A 19803-nucleotide genomic window follows, 5' to 3' on the forward strand; every position below is an offset into this window, starting at 1 on the left:
GTCTAGTGTAGCTTTCAAGGCAGCCAAAAGTCACAGCCCTAGCATGCAACAGTAACAGTTGCTCTTTCATATTGTTTTAATAATCTGGTGAGGTAGGTCAGGGAAGAGGAGGATGGTTGGTCTTTATGAATTTAATGTAGGTCCCCTTTATATGGAACTGGTGTAAAAGGTAAACAGCTTTTTATCTCTCAAGTAATTTTCATGAACACTCATAGCATTATAACATAGGAGTAGGCAATTCCTTTTCCCGGAGGTAGGAAAGCCACAATGAACAGTAGCATATAAACATCATTAAAATAGAGTGAACAAGTGCCAGTTAGATTTGCAGATAATAAGCTTTCCAACTCAAGTATCCGGTTTATTGAGATGATGCTGCAAAAATGGATGATTCCTTATGAACAAAGACGCGTTTTATATGAACAGAGACACATTTCGAGTGTCCACCAATTTTCCCTCCGAGGAATGTCCTCATAATAATGCCCAAGAGACTTGGGGGGTCATTCCGACCCTGGCGGTCCAAGACCGCCAGGGCCGGGGACCACGGAAGCACCGCCAACAGGCTGGCGGTGCTTCCCAGCCCATTCTGACCGTGGCGGTAAAGCCGCGGTCAGAAAAGGGAATCCGGCGGTTTCCCGCCGGATTTCCCCTGCATGGGCTGAATCTCCATGGCAGCGCCGCCATGGAGATTCCGACCCCCTTCCCGCCACCCTGTTTCTGGCGGTTTTTACCGCCAGGAACAGGATGGCGGGAACGGGTGTCGTGGGGCCCCTGGGGGCCCCATAAAGATTTTCACTGTCTGCATTGCAGACAGTGAAAATCGCGACGGGTGCAACTGCACCCGTCGCACCCCTGCAACTCCGCCAGCTCCATTCGGAGCCGGCTTCATTGTTGCAGGGCCTTTCCCGCTGGGCTGGCGGGCGCTCCTTTGGCGGGCGCCCGCCGGCCCAGCGGGAAAGCCAGAATGACCGCCGTGGTCTTTTGACCGCAGAGCGGTCTTTCGGCGGCCTGATTTTGGCGGGCGGCGACCGCCGCCTGCCAAAGTCAGAATGAGGGCCTTGGTTTTCTACACTTAGCTATAAAGATGTTTGATGTGCCCATGGAAACATTTTAGTTTGTTAGTTCTAAAAGGTGACTAAGAAAATATTGGAGCAGCAATGCATTTCCTTGTACTTTTTGAACCCATTAAATTTTTTTTTGTGTTTATAGGAATTTTTCAATGCACGTCATTGATGTATTTTAGAAGATTCCCCAGCGGAGGCCTTAATCAAAGGTCTGTCCAAAGCATTGGCCTTTAGTTTGCTAACAAACAATTAACCAAATACCTAACTACGTTAACTGAGGATCATTCATTTAATTCAGACATTAAAGACGTATTAATACAAATGTGGAAAGGGTAGTATTGTCCTCATCACTGTGAAAGCTTGGAATGCTATGTCAAATATGTGGTTGTTGAAGAGTGCAGAGAAGGACATTCAGTCTAAGCATAATAAAACCTACATCAAGAAAGCAGATTACATCAAAAAAGCAGCATTCACTCTTATACAAACAAAGCAGCATGTTTGGGATGGTTTTAAACAAAGTAAAAAACACCTTGCATGCAAACAAAAAATACCCAAGAGAAAGATGGCAAAAAATCATACCTTGTATTTAGAGACATCAGTGAATTATTTTCAAATTTCTATGGTATCTTCTACAAATAACCAAACTATTATAATCATATGCAAAGTTTTATGATGGCATAATGTTACCTCAGCTGAATGCATTAGATGAAGAATGCCTAGATGGAGTGATAACTGCATCTGACACCACCAGTTCTATGAACTCATTTAGGTGGCAAAGTTGCTTGATCTACAAATTCTACAAACTTTACAGATGAGAACTAGCGCACTTACTGATCTCTTTTTAGTAATTGTTTAAGGGAAGTGGGTACGTTTTCTACATTCTTGCAAGCTCCATTGTTAGAGTAATTGTTAATCAAAAATGAACTACCAAAATTGCACAGATTATTGACATTCTCTGATCAACTTAGATGCTAACGTTTTAACACAAATTTGAGCTAATACTAACAATGTGATATCCAGTCTTGCTGACAATAACCAGGTGAGGTTTTTTAAAGGTAGGCCAGGCTGCATAATGTGAGACAAATATGAGATACAAAAATAATAATTACTACTCTGAAGCATCTGTCTTGTGTCGAGAAGCTAATAGCAGGTGTTAATTATAAAGTGGTACTTATTTAATCATCCTTGACAGATCAAAAAATTAGTGGACTCACAGGATTCAAACCTGTTGATCTTTAGATTACACACACATCTTTATAATAGAAGCATTAGTCTACTGAACTATCTTATTTAAAACAAACTCTCACACCATCTTCAAGTACATACAGAAAGCTTTTAAACATTTTAGTCTAAACTCACCTATTTGATACATTAAATAATGTGCACTTTGGAAGCCCTGTTATCAACAGATTCAAAAACCAGCTTCAGTGCCAGTGGTTTACTCTCTAAAGACAATACTCAATACAAAGGAACCAAACATAGCTGTCTACTCTCTACCTTACTGTTTAACATAGAGACTTCAAAGAAAACATTATTTCAGGTGTAAATATTGGTCAGAAGGAATATTGGATTTCAGAAACTGACGGTGAGGCCTTCTGTGACCATTTAAGTGTGCATCCTCCTACATCATGTAAGAATGCCCCCATCCCTTTCCTTTCTATTAAAGGCTTTCCAATATAAAGGGTACTGTTGTCACTCAGGAAAATGGAATTCATTTAATTAATCACTTAGGTGATTGTGTTGTTTTGAGGTTGAATACCCATTATGGGGATCTCATGGCATCTGTTGTGATGTCTGTTAATAAGCGATTAGCTTTATCCCCTTCATTGTGTGACTCAATGAGTAGCTTAAATCTCTCATGAGTTATTAAGACCAGTTTAATAAGTTCTGCAGTTGAGTAATTTATTATAATTAATTAATTATTAATTATTATCCAAATCATAATTGGAGTAAGAGTGATTTCTCCAAACGCACATCTTGTATACAGTACAGTTATTGGGGTGGACTGTAATGTAATCCCCAATCAGCAAGTAAGATCCCAGGAAAATGAAGTTTTATCATTCACAGACCTAAAAACCATTATGTAGCATTTTACAAAATGCAAGGGAGAGGAATTCGGTCCAAACATAGTAATTCTTTCTCTGCTGCAAGCACTAGTTTTAAGAGCAGCTATGCAAGTATTTAGCTATAAATGTGTAAGCGTCTGATACATGCCACTACTCATGCTTTCTTAAAAACTAACGTCTGAGAAACTAAACAATACATTTTCAGAAGGAGAGTGTTCAAGCTCCTTATGAAACATACAAACATAAGCATTATTACAGAAATATTCCTTAATCATGGTCTCATGATAGCATAAAAGATTGTTTTACAAAGCTGGAAATCACCCCAATCTATAAGAGATGGAGAAAGATGTGAGCAAACTTAGGAGTCGTTTTGAATAACCAGTCATTATGGGATGACTTTCTAGAAGTAAGCGATTGCTAAGATGCTTAATTAATTTTGATGTTGGTCTACAGAAAGCCCACCAGGGAAGATTTTATTTCCAAAATAAGAGGGTGGGGGTATGGCCATACCCCCACCCCAAATAAATGGGGCCAAAGTTGTTCTGCCCACCAGTGGGCAGATGGGGCAATTACCCCTGATCCACACCCAGGGGGGCAGAAAGTCTACTAGATGCCAGGGAATTAAAAAAATAGTGGGGTGGTGGCTACCAACCAGTATGGACCTGGTTATGCCCCCACCCCAACTGAAGGGGGTAACAGTCTTTCAGCTCTCCCCCGCACACTAAAACATCTTATCACACGGCAAGCAAGAGGACAATTGATTATTTTGGGTTTTGGTTTCACATTTGGACCATGAGAGCTTGACTAACTCTCAAAATCATCCCACTTGGAATGGTGAGGGCTGCACTTTTTGGACTTTGGGACGCTGCCATGTAGAAAAATCCACAAGACCAAGACACATCTGAAAACTAAACATCTGGGTAATTCTAGGGGGGTGTGTTGCACTTTGCTGGAAATCACACATTGTTCCCCCATTTTTGTGATGGAACCTTCCGGAATCTGCAGGAATCCACAAAATTACTACCACCCAGCATTGTCTCATCTATACCAATAAAAATTCTGCTGCACTTGTCAGCCTAAAAATGATTTTTACTAACTGCCCTTTTGAACTCGCTTTGGTTCCCCCTCAATTCCGACATGTTTTTGGCTCTTCCCTCTCACAAGCACTTGGCCCACCTACACCAATGAGGTATCATTTTTACCGGGAGACTGATGGGAACATTGGGTGGTATGAAATTTGTCCCGGTGCGGTGATCCCATACAGAAATGTAGAAAAAATTTGATTTTTTTAAGCTAAATTTGAGGTTTGCTGACGATTCTGGGTAAGAAAACATTGGGGGATCCACGTAACTCACACCTCCCTGGACTCCCTCGGGTGTCTAGTTTTCAGAAATGTCTGGGTTTGGTAGGTTTCCCTAGATGGCTGCTGAGCCCAGGACCAAAAACGCAGATGCCCTCCCTCCCTGCAAAAACAGATAGTTGTGTATTTGATCATTTTGATGTGTCCAGATAGTGTTTTGGGGCATTTCCTTTTGTGGGCAGCAGGCCTACCCACACAAGTGAGGTACTATTTTTATCAGCAGACTTGGGGGAAAGCTGGGTGGAAGGAAATTTGTGGCTTCCAGAACTTTCTGTCACAGACATGAGAGGAAAAAGTGCTTTTTTGGCCTCATTTTGAGGTCTGCAAAGGATTCTGGGTAACATAACCTGGTCAGAGTCCCACAAGTCACCCCATCTTGGATTCCCCTAGGTGTCTTGTTTTAAAAATGCGCAGGTTTGGTAGGTTTCCCTAGGTGCCGGCTGAGCAAGAGGCCAAAATCTACAGCTAGGCACTTTGCAAAGAACATGTCAGATTTCAATGTAAAAATGTGATGTGTCCATTTTGTGTTTTCTGTCGTGAGCATTAGGTCTACCCACGCAAGTGAGGTGCCATTTTTATCGGGAGACTTGGGGGAACACAGAATAGCAAAACAAGTGTTATTGCCCCTTGTCTTTCTCTACATTTTTTCCTTCCAAATGTAAGACAGTGTGTAAAAAAGACTTCTATTTAAGAAATGCCCTGTAATTCACATGCTAGTATGGGCTCCCCGGAATTCATAGATGTGCAAATAACCACTGCTTCTCAACACCTTATCTTGTGCCTATTTTGGAAATACAAAGGTTTTCTTGATACCTATTTTTCACTTTTTATATTTCAGCAAATTAATTGCTGTATACCCGGTATAAAATGAAAACCCATTGCAAGGTGCAGCTCATTTATTGGCTCTGGCTCCCTAGGGTTCTTAATGAACCTACAAGCCCTATATATCTCTGCAACCAAAAGTGCCCAGCAGACGTAACGGTATATTGCTTTAAAAAATCTGAGGTCGCAGGAAAAAGTTCAAGTAAAACGTGGAGAAAAATGGCTGTTTTTTTCACCTCAATTTCAATATTCTTTTATTTTAGCTGTTCTTTTCTATAGGAAACACTTGTAGGATCTACACAAAATAGCCAAAAAAAAGGCTCTGCATAGGAGAGGAAAAGGCCTGGCAGTGAAGGGATTAACAGTGATCAGTATTGACAACATCAGTGCTCTTTACTTAGTGTAGTAGGTGACACCTGCATTTCACATAAAAAAAACTTATCATGAATGCTGTATTCCAGGTACATTAGTAAGCACGTTCCAAAGATACTCTGTTTGGACAAGGACTTTTCTTTCTTAACTTTGCATTCAAAATGAATCACATTTTGTTTGTGCATTTTCCGTGGTACGTTTTACTAACTTTCCTTGGGGAAGAGATTCTATTTTTTTCCATTTAGTGTAGGACACTCCCTGATGACTTTTCAGCTTTTAACACTGCATTCTATTGTCAGATCATATGATCCAAAAGATGTATGCAGTAATCAACACTTTTTTTTATGTGATTTATTACATCAGGAATTAGCGTGCTTCTGGGTGAAATTAAAACATGAAGAAAACATTGTTGGTCTTTATTAAGTCATACAAAGTTAACCTCGGTTTAAAGTTGGAGTTCCAAACTTCCCGAAGACCCCATCAATTAATTTGTTTCTCTTTTCGTTTGAATAAGAGTATATTGCCTTTTCTGTAACATGCCATCATGTATTGACCTAATTGCCTCTATGCATCGATGTTTATGAAGAGACTAGTGCAGCGTTGATGACAGGTGTTTTTTTCACATTATAACTGTTGCTTCAGGTGAATATGGAAAGCTAATGTTCTAAAGAAAAAATAAACTATTTTCTTTGCTTAACTTTGCTCCTCTTTTCCCTCAACCCTTTGTTCCATTTTCTAACCCTCTGACATGGGTAATATGATTGATGCACTTTTTATTGTGTCCAATCCTTGACAGGAAACCTAGAAAGGAAGAGCGCCTTAGTGAAGAGGCTGCAAAGGTGATTGCCAGCCTCCCTGATTTATCATTCATGCATGCTAAGGTGTTGATGTTCCCAGCCACATTAACACCTGCAACAAGCTGTCAAGAAAAGGTAGACTGATGCGGATTTGACATTTTGTGTTGACATCTTTCGATCTGCAGGTTAATAAAAAAGCAATCTTGCAAAAAAAATGTTCAAATGATTTGTTGGTAAGCAGCACTCAAAGGTATACATAGTGATGTATATTTATTTCCTACTGAAATCTTACATTTATATTAGAAAACAAAAATGTAAATAATTGGTAATATGAATTCAATTTTGAAATGGTTTCCTTTCCTCTTATGCTGGGGTGCATAGGTTTGTATTTGTGAAATACACTGGTGGTGTCCTTCATAAGCAATTCAGAAACTTACCAAACCCTAACTGATTGAAAAATCTTCACTGCCTGTGGGGTCATCTATGTAGGTTGGGTTTCACTTTTCACCTTTATATGGATTTGCTTGTTTTTCTTTTCTAGTAGTTTTGAAATTATTCTGTTACATTCAAATGACATTTTTTTGTTTATGTCCTTTTTACGGGCAGCTCAGTTACTAACTAAAATCTATATTGAGCCACATCTTTAACACCGTAGGTGTATGGCCTGTTCTCATAGCCTTGTTGAAGGTGACTGATTCATGGCCTGCGCCTGCTTCATGTATGTTACATAATAGATTTCGGGCAAACATGTGATTTGGGGCTCATTAATATGTTTACTTTAATCAACTTAATTTAAGAAAGGAGGACCAAAATGAGATGAATGTATATTATATAACCTACTGGTTTGATTTATTTTTGTTCTGTTGTACCACTATATGTCTGTTTTGTTTCTTTATTGAGGATTTTGCACATTGTAAAGCGATATAATCATAGATTGCTATGGTTTAGGCTGTATATACAGTAAAACTATGGGATGTAAACGTTCCAGGAAATTCCTATGGAAAAAAGAATGAAGTGTAGAAGAACCTCTAACAAGGTTAATGTGCATGCCCAAGGTCTTTTGAGATTTAAGTGTGTAAATTTTCTTTTAGCTTACACAGAAATAAAATCATTTAAATTAAGTTGTACAAGTGTGAATTCTTTTACTGCAGTTTAAAAAAAAATGATTTTCCATTTTCCTTCCCTGATTGTAATCATAAGGCTGCTGAAAATGATGGACACCGTTACTTATCCAGGTCTGATACTTTCACAGACAAAATTACAGTATTAATGTGAATATTGTTATTTCTGGGTAGCTCATAATGGGTAGCAATTAAATGATGAAATTTAGACCCTACATGGGTGGTGGCATGTCTGGTTCTGTACCAGGAAACAAGCAATGGACAAGACAATAGGTCTTGCCTTTGGGGCCTATTGGCTTAGCGTATGGTTTTAGCACAGGCTTGCCACCTAACCAGTTTTTTACCGGCACAACCAGTAGTTTAATGGGCCAGGTGGTACAAAAATGAGGAAAATCACCTAAAGGCTGTATTTGTCCCCTTATCTGAACATACTTAAAACAGTAATTATAAGAAAGCACTTTAAAATGTGTTCTAGAACTGCCTTAATGATCCCTGACTGATAAAGTAAACAAAGAAAGCCTTGTTAAAAATTAAAACAGACCATTTTATTTAAAGCTCTGTGTATTATGTCTTTTTTTGCAGAAAAAAGGTGTTTTGGATTGGTAACTACAAAGAAAAGAAAACGCACACACGCTTTTTTTGTGGGTGGGGTAACGGGCAGAAGCAACTCAGGTTGTGCTGAGGAATGGGGAAGCAACAAGGAGGATGAAGGACAGGACAGAAACAATACAGGAGTGTGAGGGGACAGAAACAACACAGAGTGCAAAGTTGGGGGTATCGAACGGTCCAATGACAACAGCGTGGAGGTGGCGGAGAGAAAGCAGACGAGAGACATAAAGGAACACTGCAGATATGGTGGGAGAAAAGCACACTAGAGAGACAGCGACAAAACATATGCACTCTTGTAGAGTGCTTAAACAAAAAGAAAAAAGTAGTGCCTGAAAAAGTGAGCAGTGGAAGGACACAGTAATGGGGTGAGAAAAGACCACACAGCTGATAAATAAGAAACAATACATGAGAATGACAATGAATGCATCCAGTGGTATGCAACAGGCAGGCTCTGAGCGCAAGTTAACAGTATGTCTCGCACCTGACAGTGCTTGCACTGTCTTGTAGGCGAGACCTAGAAAGGGAAGTGGATGGTGAATAAGAACACTGGCCAGGGTTGCTCTCCTGACATGGAATCATCTTCAGCTCACTGCATTAGACTAGAGCATCCTCAGTCGATAACAAGGACAGCATTTGTGAAGATGAGTGGGTGTTGTGTTTTGTTTGATTGTCCATGCCTGTGTGGTACCATCAGAAAAATATGTTTCTTCACGTTTCTCTAACTATCCAGCAAGGAGTTTCACGTCACTGACATACATTCTACCCAGCCGCAGTTCTGGAGCTCTCTTCATTTCATAAAGACTTGATGTTGAGCTGTACTAGATCCCCAAGTATGGAAAGGAGTCATGCTTTAGAATCTTAGGTAAATGCTGAAATTATATGCAAATGTGTAAACTTAAAAAAATGGCACACGTGATTTGAATCCAACTGCCCCGAATCAGTGGATAGAGAACTGGAAAATTGGTCAGTTGGGCTACCAAGGTAGAGAGCAGGGTTGTGCATGTCAACTTATGAGATAAGCTGTTGGATATTCTCAGTGAATGAAACCTTTTAACAGTCACAGTGTGCAGTTTAAATTGCATGACTTTCAGAATTTTACAGTGGGGCCGCTGGTAAGAACATGGGTATCTTTTGCAAAGGATGTATTCGGTAGGAAGCCTTTTAAACTTCATGGGTTGGGTATTCCAAAGCTCTATCTCTCATAACCTCATGCCTTGTGCATCCTTGTATATATTTGATAGACATAGATAGATACAGAAGGCATGAGAGATCAAATGAGAAAGGTGGTGCCATAGAGCCTCTAATATTAATGACAAAGGTAAAAAGGAAACTCATAAAGGGAAAAATAAATAAACGTTCCTGCCTCAAAAATAATATTATGAGAACATCCTATTTATAATGGGAAAAAATAAAGACTGATATTTCGGATAGTAGAGAAGACATTGCGAGGACTTAAGCCAGACTAAGGACGATATTGTTAAATTACAAGAACCCAGGCTGTGATGAACAAACATTAGAAGCACATAGCCTCAGAAGGTAAGATTTGATGGGTATAATGAGTTTATCACAAGCCAGAACAACGATAAATGGCAAGATGACGGCTATACTATACCTCTATGATAATGGGGATATGTTGAATAATCTTAGTGGAATCCTAGAAACATTTGTTCGAAGACACTCTATAGTAGAGTGCTGATAAAGCACATTGAAACAGCCTTAACCATTTTCCAGCCCAGAGCTTAGCTCTTTTTTAAATGGTTGGGGCACTTCGAGCTCAGGGTTTGATATATTTTTCACAAAAGATATCCATGCAAAATGTGTCTCCTTTTTTCCACATCGTGGTGGTTCTGACGGTACCCAGGGTTTGTGCATTCCCCTTGAAGGAACCGCTAAAATAGCCAAAATATAGCAACATTTTGTTTTTTGTTGGAAAAATGAGAAAAGTGGTGTGGAAGAATGGGTGTGTCTGTTTTTTTAAACAAAATGGTACCCACAAGAGGCTTGATGTGCCAAGATCACCATATTCCCAGATTTCAAGAAGATACCTTTTTACCACAGTTCTTAGATTTTTCTATATAGCATTCAATTTTTTCTAATTGTTGCAGCTACTGGGTACTTGGAATGTATGGTGGCAACAGGTGCTAAACCCATAGGTGAACACGAAAAGCAATGCATTTCTGGAAACTAGATTGCTTATAATTTTCCCGAAGAAACGAATTGTTGAAATAAAGAAATGGAAATAAGTAGAAAGCAATTAGTGACCCCCATGGGCGACGTGCAAAGGTAACATACCATTACGTCCATCAGACTCTTCTGGTCACAGACATACATAGTGTTTAATGACTGTCCAAAAACATGCAATACCCAGAACCAACAAATGAGCTGCCGCTTTAGTGATTTTTCAGCTTGTACGGACTATGCAGCAGTTCATATGGAATGAGCTAACAATTTAAAAATGGGTATGAAGGAATCCTATTTCTTTTTTAAATGTGCACAAGATAGTAAATTTAGGAGTTGTGGGTATTTTTACACATCTAAATTTGGGGTTATACATACGGTCATGTGATCCAAAAGACAGTTATCAGAATGTGATCTTTCTGCTAGATGCTTCTAACCACAGATTAATCACCTTTAGAATATCCCCAGATACCAGACTGGATCCGTAAGATTTGCACAGCATTGGTCCCAAAGCCTCAGTAGGAGGCACTGTGTTGCATCCACGTGGACTTTGTTCTGCCCCACAACTATCAGTGGAACTGCATATTAGCGCCACCCCCTGTGTGTCTGTCAGTTCCTTTATTTGCAGCAGATCCAAAGCTTGCATCCAATTTTTTCTTGTCTGTTGAGTATTTTTTTCTTACAAAATTTGATTATTTCTTTTCCAGTGTGAGAGGGAACTGTGTCCCTTCCTAAAACTATAGAGTTTAAGCCTTGTTAATACTCTGCAAAGCAAATGTCTGTGACATAGACCTTTGATATGTGATCTGGTGTTTAGGTTGGGAGCATGACTTCCAAGTATTCAGAGGAGCGAGTCATTATAAATCCAAAGGCAATCCAGGAACGCAAACCAGTACACCGCCCAACCCCGAAAGATGTCTCAGAAGTCGTGGGTCCATACTCGTTCTCTCTCTTGGGGCTCTTCCCATAACAGGTCCTCATCGTAGTCCAAAAGTTCCGGTAAGTCAAAGCGGAAGCACAAGAATGCCAACCAGGATTCGTCTGCGCTGCTACTTTCAACACAAGGAGTAACAACCAGTCACTGTTTATGGGGGTCAGCTCCTCTTTATTACTCATTTAGCCAAAAGAGCTTGCACTCCTTGAAGCAAGATGGACAACTGCTCCTCTGATGTAGGTGAAATATGTAGTGGGTCTAAAAGGAATGTCAGGGCATAGCCTTGTTGAAGGATCTACGTTTCGGATATTATATTTTGCTACACTTGGGGGGAAATGTCTGATCCTGCATCCCACTGGGTAGTTGTGTGCCACACAGGGCAAACTAAAGCATCTTGGAGGGGAGGAGGTCTTTGTAGTTCCCTGCCCCTGGTGGCCTGGGTGCTGTCTGCTTTTATCCTCGACCACGGCCTTGAAAGGACTGAGGTGCCTGTTGCAGAGTTGGGGGGCTTCTCCATTGGCCGTATGTCAACTCTCTGAAGTAGCCTCAAATGAGGTAAAATTGTTGAGGCATCACACTAGTGCTGATTTCCCTGCCCTAATCAGTTGGCAGTGTCTAGTCCTGAAAGGATGATGTGTTTGGCAGCATTCTGATCGCCCTGAATGGTTTGAGCCAGATTGGCCTGAGATTCCTGTGAGAATTCTCCAAAAGATCTCACTAACCATATCCTTTAAGGAATGGGAACATCTTAGCAGCAAACAGCTGGCAGTGACTGACCAAAAAACATAGGTTTCCCTGACGTTTCTATAGGGTTTTACCCGGTCTGTAGGAGTCATGGGAAATAAATTGGAGTTTAGGGAAGCCTAAACCACCAAACTTTCTGGTGTAGGGAGCTGTGTCAAGAAGTCTGGGTCACCTAACAACCCGCTAGTTCATAAGCAGGCAGGAACAAGCTTTAGCCAGGTGCCCATTAGGTTGTCATTGATAGTTTCACTAAATAGTAACAGAGGCTAAGGGGAGGGCTGTTTGGGTTGCAAACCTCAGTCAAGATGTTACGGCTTCTTTAGCTGGCATCTGTATGTCCAACACGTCTGCTGCCCGTCTCTTCAGAACAGCAAAGGAGGCACTTTCTTGGGTTGGTGGCCCTGGAGAAGAAGAAAACCCAGTGTCTGGGTAAGTGGAAGTTTTCTGCAAGTCCATGTACAGGTTCTCATCCTCATCATCATAGTGTTCTAGGAAATAAATCTGATCAGAATTGAAACCGAAAGGTTGTTGGAGCATCGGGGTGCGGCTCTGAGGGAAAGGCATGATTCTGTCTGAGTCAGATTGTACAGGGGACATTGGCGAAGGCTCTCACTATCCTAATGAGACTACTGGATTTTGAGCGGCAAGATCCTTCACAGTGTGGGGGACTAAGTCTGATAAACGGTGAAGGACCCTTGTCACGCTAAATCCGGGTTTTGCTCTGGCTAACTAGCAGTGCCTTATCTCTCCCAAAGGGAAGAGACAATTGGGCAGCCGAGCGCATGACATCTTAGCACTTCCCAGGGAAGTCGTGGTCACTCAGGTTACAACCGGTTCTCTCATACGCAGTACGGTCTCACATAGAATGACAAAGGCAATTTAAGTTTTAAAGATTGGTTTAATAAAACAACTGCATTTTAGATAGCAAAGTGTGAGCTGCAATAACTAGAACTACACAACACAGTAGGATTAAAATAGTAATGATGAGAGTGAAGCACAAGAATAAGGCTATCATAGTGCCACTAGATTATATTCTCTCTAAGTTATATTCTGAGCACAGCATGTGCTGCCTTTCAGGTTCCCCCGGGAGGACATCAACCCTCATACCTGAGCAAAGGCCTGTAATCTGCATCAGCATCTGCAACCGGGCAGTCAGCATCTAGTTGTAGGTTCCTGGCCGGAATCTCCCTCTGACCTGTACTAGGACTAAGAAGTGTTTTTATAACTAACACGCAGATGTTCTAAGAAAATGTCCCTACGTAAGGATGTGTATTTTCTATGAATACTGGAGACTAAACTTCTACCACGTTTACCGGCAATGTACCAGACTGTAGCCTTGACTAAAACACAGGGCGATCAAGAATGCATTACTTGAGAACACAGTGCTGAACTAAGCTAAACAGTGTGATAGAAGGAAATAAAAACAAGACCGTAAAACTGGTTATTGTAAAATAACAGTGCGAGGCTGAATAAAATGTATCTAGGGCAAATTGCACAGCAGCCTAGTATGTTAAACTAACGTGCATGGAGTTATATTAAAAATGGCTACACTACAACATGTGCATCAGTACGGTTTGGGAAAAAAAACCTCAATAAGGGCAGAGATGGATTTGACTCGGAGTGGGATAGGACTTTAGGAACAGAGTCCTTCTTTGGTGCCAGTGCTGTTGATATCAACGTAATAGGGAGCAGCATCGATTTTGGTGTTGGATCCTAAATCTGCTCAAATGTCAGAACTGAATCTGAGGCAGGGCCAGAAGGCACAGATGGCTCTAAGGGTGGACTGATCAGCAGTAACCTGACTGGAGGCCTCCACGGACCTCTGGGGCCCAAAGTCATGCCAGAGGGAGCTGGCAGAGTGCCAAAGCTTGTCAACATGCCCTCTCTAAAGGCCTCAACCTGTTCAAAAGTGATGGTGGTGTTCGCTGCATCCCTTAGGAGGTTGGGGGAATCCTAGTTTCCCCTGCCTCAATGGCTAGCTCGCCACAATGTCATAGACTGCCTCCAGTGAATCTCCTGACATTGTTAAAGTTTTTGATAAATGTTCCAAAGTCATATCTGACTTTTCTGCAGAGACTTCCTTTTATTGGAGCCATTCTGGAGACTGCAGGTTTGGACCTTCCCTTCAAAACAACGAGTCCAGGACATTTGGGCTGTGATCTCAATGTTTAAGCCTTCGTCCTGATTTGTGTTGAAAGTAGCTCTGAGGCTTCCGGTCATTTAGGCATCCTGCAACCTGCTTGCCTGCTATCCCAGATAACATATGCAGGCTCTTCAGTCGATTTGAAGTCTCAGTGAGCCTAGTACAAGAGGAAACTCTCTGATTCCATCTAGGTTTTGGAGTAGACTACAAACTACCTGCAGTGGTGGCTGCTGAACTGCAATTGGACCAGCAGCAGACCCCCTCCCTCCTCTATGCCCCACTTAGAGCTGATGGTGATGGATGCATTGCTGCTGGGTTGGAGGGTGGGGGGAGTTATCTAGAAGATATGGAGATTAGAGGAGTCAGAGACCTGACTTCATATCAACCTGTTGAAGTTACTGGCTATTCACCTGGCACTGAAAGCCTTCCTACCATTCATCAAGTGGAGGCTGGTCCAGAGTCTCACTAGGGATGGATGGATCTTACAGAGGTTCACTCCACGGAGTTACATGAAAACTCTGTGAGATTCCGTGGAGGTCCGCGATTGGGCAGAAACCAGAACATCACACTGCTGCTAGCGGTGTGAGCTCGTTCCGTGCAAAAAAAATCTGTGCAAACTGCACCAAGTGGTGCACTAGAGGGTGCTGCTGCTAGAGTTGATTTTGCTGCTGTTCAAGTAGATTTTCTTCTCAAGCAGCAGCTTTCGTACTGCGAACAGTCACAGCCATTCGCAGTGAGAAACTGTTGCCGGGTGCCTTCTTAGCACCCGAAAATCACACCAGGGGATGCCAATACTCGCTCACCAATTTACCATTGGTGCAAGAAAAAAACTCCACCACACAGTGTTTGGTGGAATTTGGCCAGAACTCTGTGTTACAGGAATTGGCCAAAGGTCCACTGGCAGAGCGGAATTTATTGCCATCTCTAGTTCTCACGGGCAACACCACCACCCCCATGTAGTACTGCAACAAGCGGGGCTGGGTGGGGTCTAGAGTCCTGTGCCGTGAGTCTATTTTCCTTTGGAGTTGGCTGGAGCAAAGGGGCATTTCCCTGGTTGTGAACCACCTGGAAAGATCTTGGAACATCAGAGCTGATGAATGCAGCAGTCGGAGCTTGACAGATCACAGGTGGCAATTACATCCTGCGGTAGCACAGGGAATCTTCCAGCAATGGGGAGAGTCCTGGCTATATCTTTTAACCATTGTTGAAAATACCCAATATCAAACTTTTTACATGCTGGAGTTTCCAAGAAGTCTCCTGTGCATCTTTCTGCCGCTGCCTCAATTGCCCAGAGGGCTGAAGCAGATCAGGACCTAGCAGGTCCAAGTCACCGGAGTGGCACAGGATTGACAAAGCAGAGTGAAGTAACCATACCTTTTGGGCATGAACATCTGTCTTCCAATCGGGCTAGTGCTTCAGAAGGATCTCCTATCAAAAGAGTAGGGCAGGATCCTGCTTTTGAACTTGTGGAATCCATACCTTCATGCATGGAGATTGAGCTGTGGCAGTTAACTGTGTTTGACCTTCCGCCCACAGTTGTAAATGGCATATTTGCTGACAGGTGTTGCTCTCAAAGTCTGTTTATGACAGGTGTAATAAAGAGTAATGGCACACATGCGATAACACAACTCTAAGTAGATCAAAAAACACTAACATCAGTCAGAGTATTATATATACTACATCTATCTGAAAAGACACCAGAAGTTTATCATTATATAAATTTATTACTCTGATATAAAATTCTGAAATACCCAAAATCATATACACTGTATACAGCCATGAATGGCAATCAATTACAAAGCCTATATATAGTCATTAGTACACAAATTAATACAAGAAAAAAAGAAATCTATATATGCATTTCAATGTCAACTTCATTGTTTATATTCACAATCACATAATTAATCTAATTAACATAACTGCCTAAACCAAAGAAAGCTCCCTATTTGTTGGTCCGTCGTCAACACGTGTTTCATCCGGGGGAGTACCCCTAGGATTTCCTCAGGACTTCCTTGTGAGATACAGATCCATCCAATTTTTCCTAAAACAATATTACCATACACCACAAATCAATTACTGATTCTCCTATTCATGCATACCCTAATTATACACTTCAAAAAATTAAAAAATTTAAAAAATTAAAAAAATGTATTAAAACAATCATGTGAGTTGGTGAGAACCATGCAAATCTCCACCAAAAATAGGTGATGTTTCAATTTCTATCTAAAGTGAACACATCATTTCATATATGTTTCGCCCTATCATGCTCTGAACCGTGTAGTGATACATACAAGTGCAGCCTCACTATAATACACATTAAGATCCTATTTAGTGCCCAAAAAATGAATAATATAAGTTACAAATAAATAAAATTAATTTATGATAGAATCAAAAATAAGTATGAATATAAATAAGTGTCGTGCTCTTCATTTACTCAGAAGGACCCAATTATGTTGCATTATAACCCCCACAAAAAGAGGTGTGCCCCCCAATTTATTTAGATGTTACCTTATTAGCTCGATTATACTCAAATTTCTTTTAATGATCCAGAGTGCCTCTTGATTCTCGAAGTAGTGTCTAGTATTTTGTAAATACGATAAAAGTAAAATATTTCAATTATTCAACAATTTATAACGTGTTTATGATGTTCATATCATCTCCAAGTAAGCTTACTAGTTCATATTGTGAACTTAAATTAATTCTAGAACCTCTCTCCACTTATTATTAGCGAATGCACCTATTTTGAAAATTAGCACCAATTAGATACTATCCTAAAAATTCAGAGTTTCTATTTACCTATTGCAGTATCCAAATATCGGCGAGTATGCTTCCGATTAGTTAAACCGAGTTGCTATCGTGCGTCCATTTTAAATGCCTCGGACGCTACCGCAAAATAGAAAACGGACTATCGCGAACCTAATCGGCTTTGCTATAAACATAAATGATGCGCTTATATCTTGCAATCTTTCGATGAGTTAAACCGAGTTACTAACGTTCATCCATTTTAAATTCATCTCCAAGTAAGTTTACCAGTTTATATTGTGAACTTAAATTAATTCTAGAACCTCTCTCCACTTATTATTAGCGAATGCACCTATTTTGAAAATTAGCACCATTTAGATACTATCCTAAAAATTCAGAGTTTCTATTTACCTGTTGCAATATCCAAATATCGGCGAGTACGCTTCCGATAAGTTAAACCGAGTTGCTATCGTGCGTCCATTTTAAATGCCTCGGACGCTACAGCAAAATAGAAAAATAGAAAACGGACTATCGCGAACCTAATCAGCTTTGCTATAAACATAAATGATGCACTTACATCTTGCGATCTTTCAATTCGTTAAACCGAGATACTAAAGCGCGTCCATTTTAAATACCTCGGACGCTACAGCAAAATAGAAAACGGACTATCGCGAACCTAACCGGCTTTACTAAAAAACATAAATGATGCACTTACATCTTGCAATCTCTCTTTTCTTATTGGCAATAAAAGGATACTAAATATCAAGAACGAACTGCATTACCTACAAATGAGTCCAAGAAGAAAAGCAACCACATTAGTCTAATCATTATATTATATTAGGAGCCAATTGTATTCTATATACGCTCTATATATTTACAGTTGCCTGTCACTCCTTCCACTATATATAATTGAAATTACTTACTTACTTTTACAAATGATTGCCTTATAAAGTATAATAAAAATAAAAATAATATAAATGAAAATAAAAATAAAATTTCAACTTGTGAGGAGATATGAAACCACATAAACTATTTTGTGACAATCTTCTCTTAAATTAATCCTCCAATAAACACTAAATATGTTGAGTATACCACAATTATTTCAAAACATAATATTATATATATCCTTAATTCTGATTTGTTCAGTATGGATTTGTTTACCGGGACTTTATTTGTTAGTTCTCCCCAAGAAAATATTCAATCTCATGATCTGTATTTAATCCTTGTTCGACCACTCCTAACTTCATGATCCACAGCGATTCCCTTCTTCTCAAAGCTAATTCTCTATTGCCTCCCCGTGGGTTCTTTTCACAATGTTCAAAACCAAAAAACTTAAAGTCTTTGTGTGCCCCTTGTGCCTTGCATATCATCATATGCAAGGCTATCGGGTAACGTTCATCTAGTTGTTTTATTGCCCTCCAGTGTTCCGAAATTCTCGTCTTAAGTGGGCGTATCGTACTACCCACATATATCTTCTCACATTTACAAACAAGCATATAAACTACGAATTTTGTGTTGCAATCTATATGTGATTTTATATATATTTTACTTCCTCTTCTATCAAGAAACTCCTTCTTAGAATGCCATGCCCATTTACACATTGCACATGAGCCGCATTTAAAAAAAACACGATTATGTGCACTAAGCCAATTTGCCTTAGTTTCTTCTGATATGTAACTTGGACTTAAAATACTATGGAGGGTATTTCCCCTTCTAAACGACACCTCCTTCAAGAGCTTAGACAGTGGATGTTCAGTGAAACAAGCGACTACTGGTGGGAACCGTAAAAGTAAGGAAGGCCTAAAGGATAAATTTATCAGGTTGGAGAGGATGAAGAAGAATGAAATGTCTAGGTGGTGGGATGCAACCACACTAAGACAATATAGAAAATTGGATAGAATTCCCAGGGGATTGAGGTCACACATCTTCCCCACTTATGAAGATTTAGATGCGGATTTGTTGGTAAGATGGGAAGAAGAACTCAGATCTAACTCAATGAAGTTGATGGATATTTTAATAGAAAATGATGAGAGAAAAGTAGTTAAATTACAAGCAGATATAGAAAAATTGGAAAAAGAAATTAATCAGTTAAACTTAAAGGAGGCGACAGATAAAAATTATGTTATCTTAAATGATGTGATAATGAGATATCAAGAAGACATTAAGCAAAGAAAAGCTAGGAAATTGAAGAGGGACGAACTAGATTATCTTAATGGTAGAGTGTTTACGTTTTCACGTAAATATGACCACTTGGTAAAGAGTGCAGCTTCCACAGCGGAACCTAATAATTTGATAGACTCAGCATCTACTTCTAGAAGTAGCTTAGTGACAGACAGTAGTGATATTGAGACTAGAGATGTACATTTGGGACAGGACTCGCAAGCAGTAGGTTTTTTACAAGAATTGAAAAGAATAAAGCAAGGCAATTGGGAGATAAATCAGAAAAGAAATTGGGTAGGAGGACACGGAGAGGAAAAAGAGGTAACCAAGGGCGACACATATGTGGGTATGAAAACAAGGTCACGGGACAAAAAGACATAGACAGTAATGTTGAATCAGAGAATAATGTGGTCAATTTGTCAGATAAGCAACTTTCCTTGGATATGTTATCACTTTTGAATAAAGGACTTGGTTTTTGTCCAGCGGTCAAGGGCAATGTATGTCAATCTAAAATTGATTTATTCAAATTTATAAGGAAATTGAAACTTAAGAGATATTTTGAATCACGTGCGATTGATATAGAAAAGCCTCCAATTGGAATAGGAACATTGAGTAAATTGTCGATTCAGGATGTTTATGACACTGTAACATTAATGACAATCACAGACTATGAGGGAGATCCAATATCCACGTC

The 19803-nt window shown here is 40.1% G+C and overlaps 1 protein-coding gene across 5 annotated transcripts in view; it reads left to right on the plus strand.

Moving 5' to 3' along the window:
- Nucleotides 1–7599, plus strand: part of AFTPH (aftiphilin) — a 206125-nt gene extending 198526 nt beyond the window's left edge. For all 5 annotated transcript variants that reach the window (XM_069234250.1, XM_069234251.1, XM_069234247.1 and 2 more), the window contains one exon: nt 6478–7599. In XM_069234250.1, coding sequence (XP_069090351.1) covers nt 6478–6622 — 145 coding nt within the window. In that variant the 3' untranslated portion in view covers nt 6623–7599. The remainder of the gene's footprint in view (nt 1–6477) is intronic.
- The last annotated feature ends 12204 nt before the right edge of the window (nt 7600–19803 follow it).

Source organism: Pleurodeles waltl, chromosome 5 (genome assembly GCF_031143425.1).
Source record: "Pleurodeles waltl isolate 20211129_DDA chromosome 5, aPleWal1.hap1.20221129, whole genome shotgun sequence".
NCBI classification, from domain to species: domain Eukaryota; kingdom Metazoa; phylum Chordata; class Amphibia; order Caudata; family Salamandridae; genus Pleurodeles; species Pleurodeles waltl.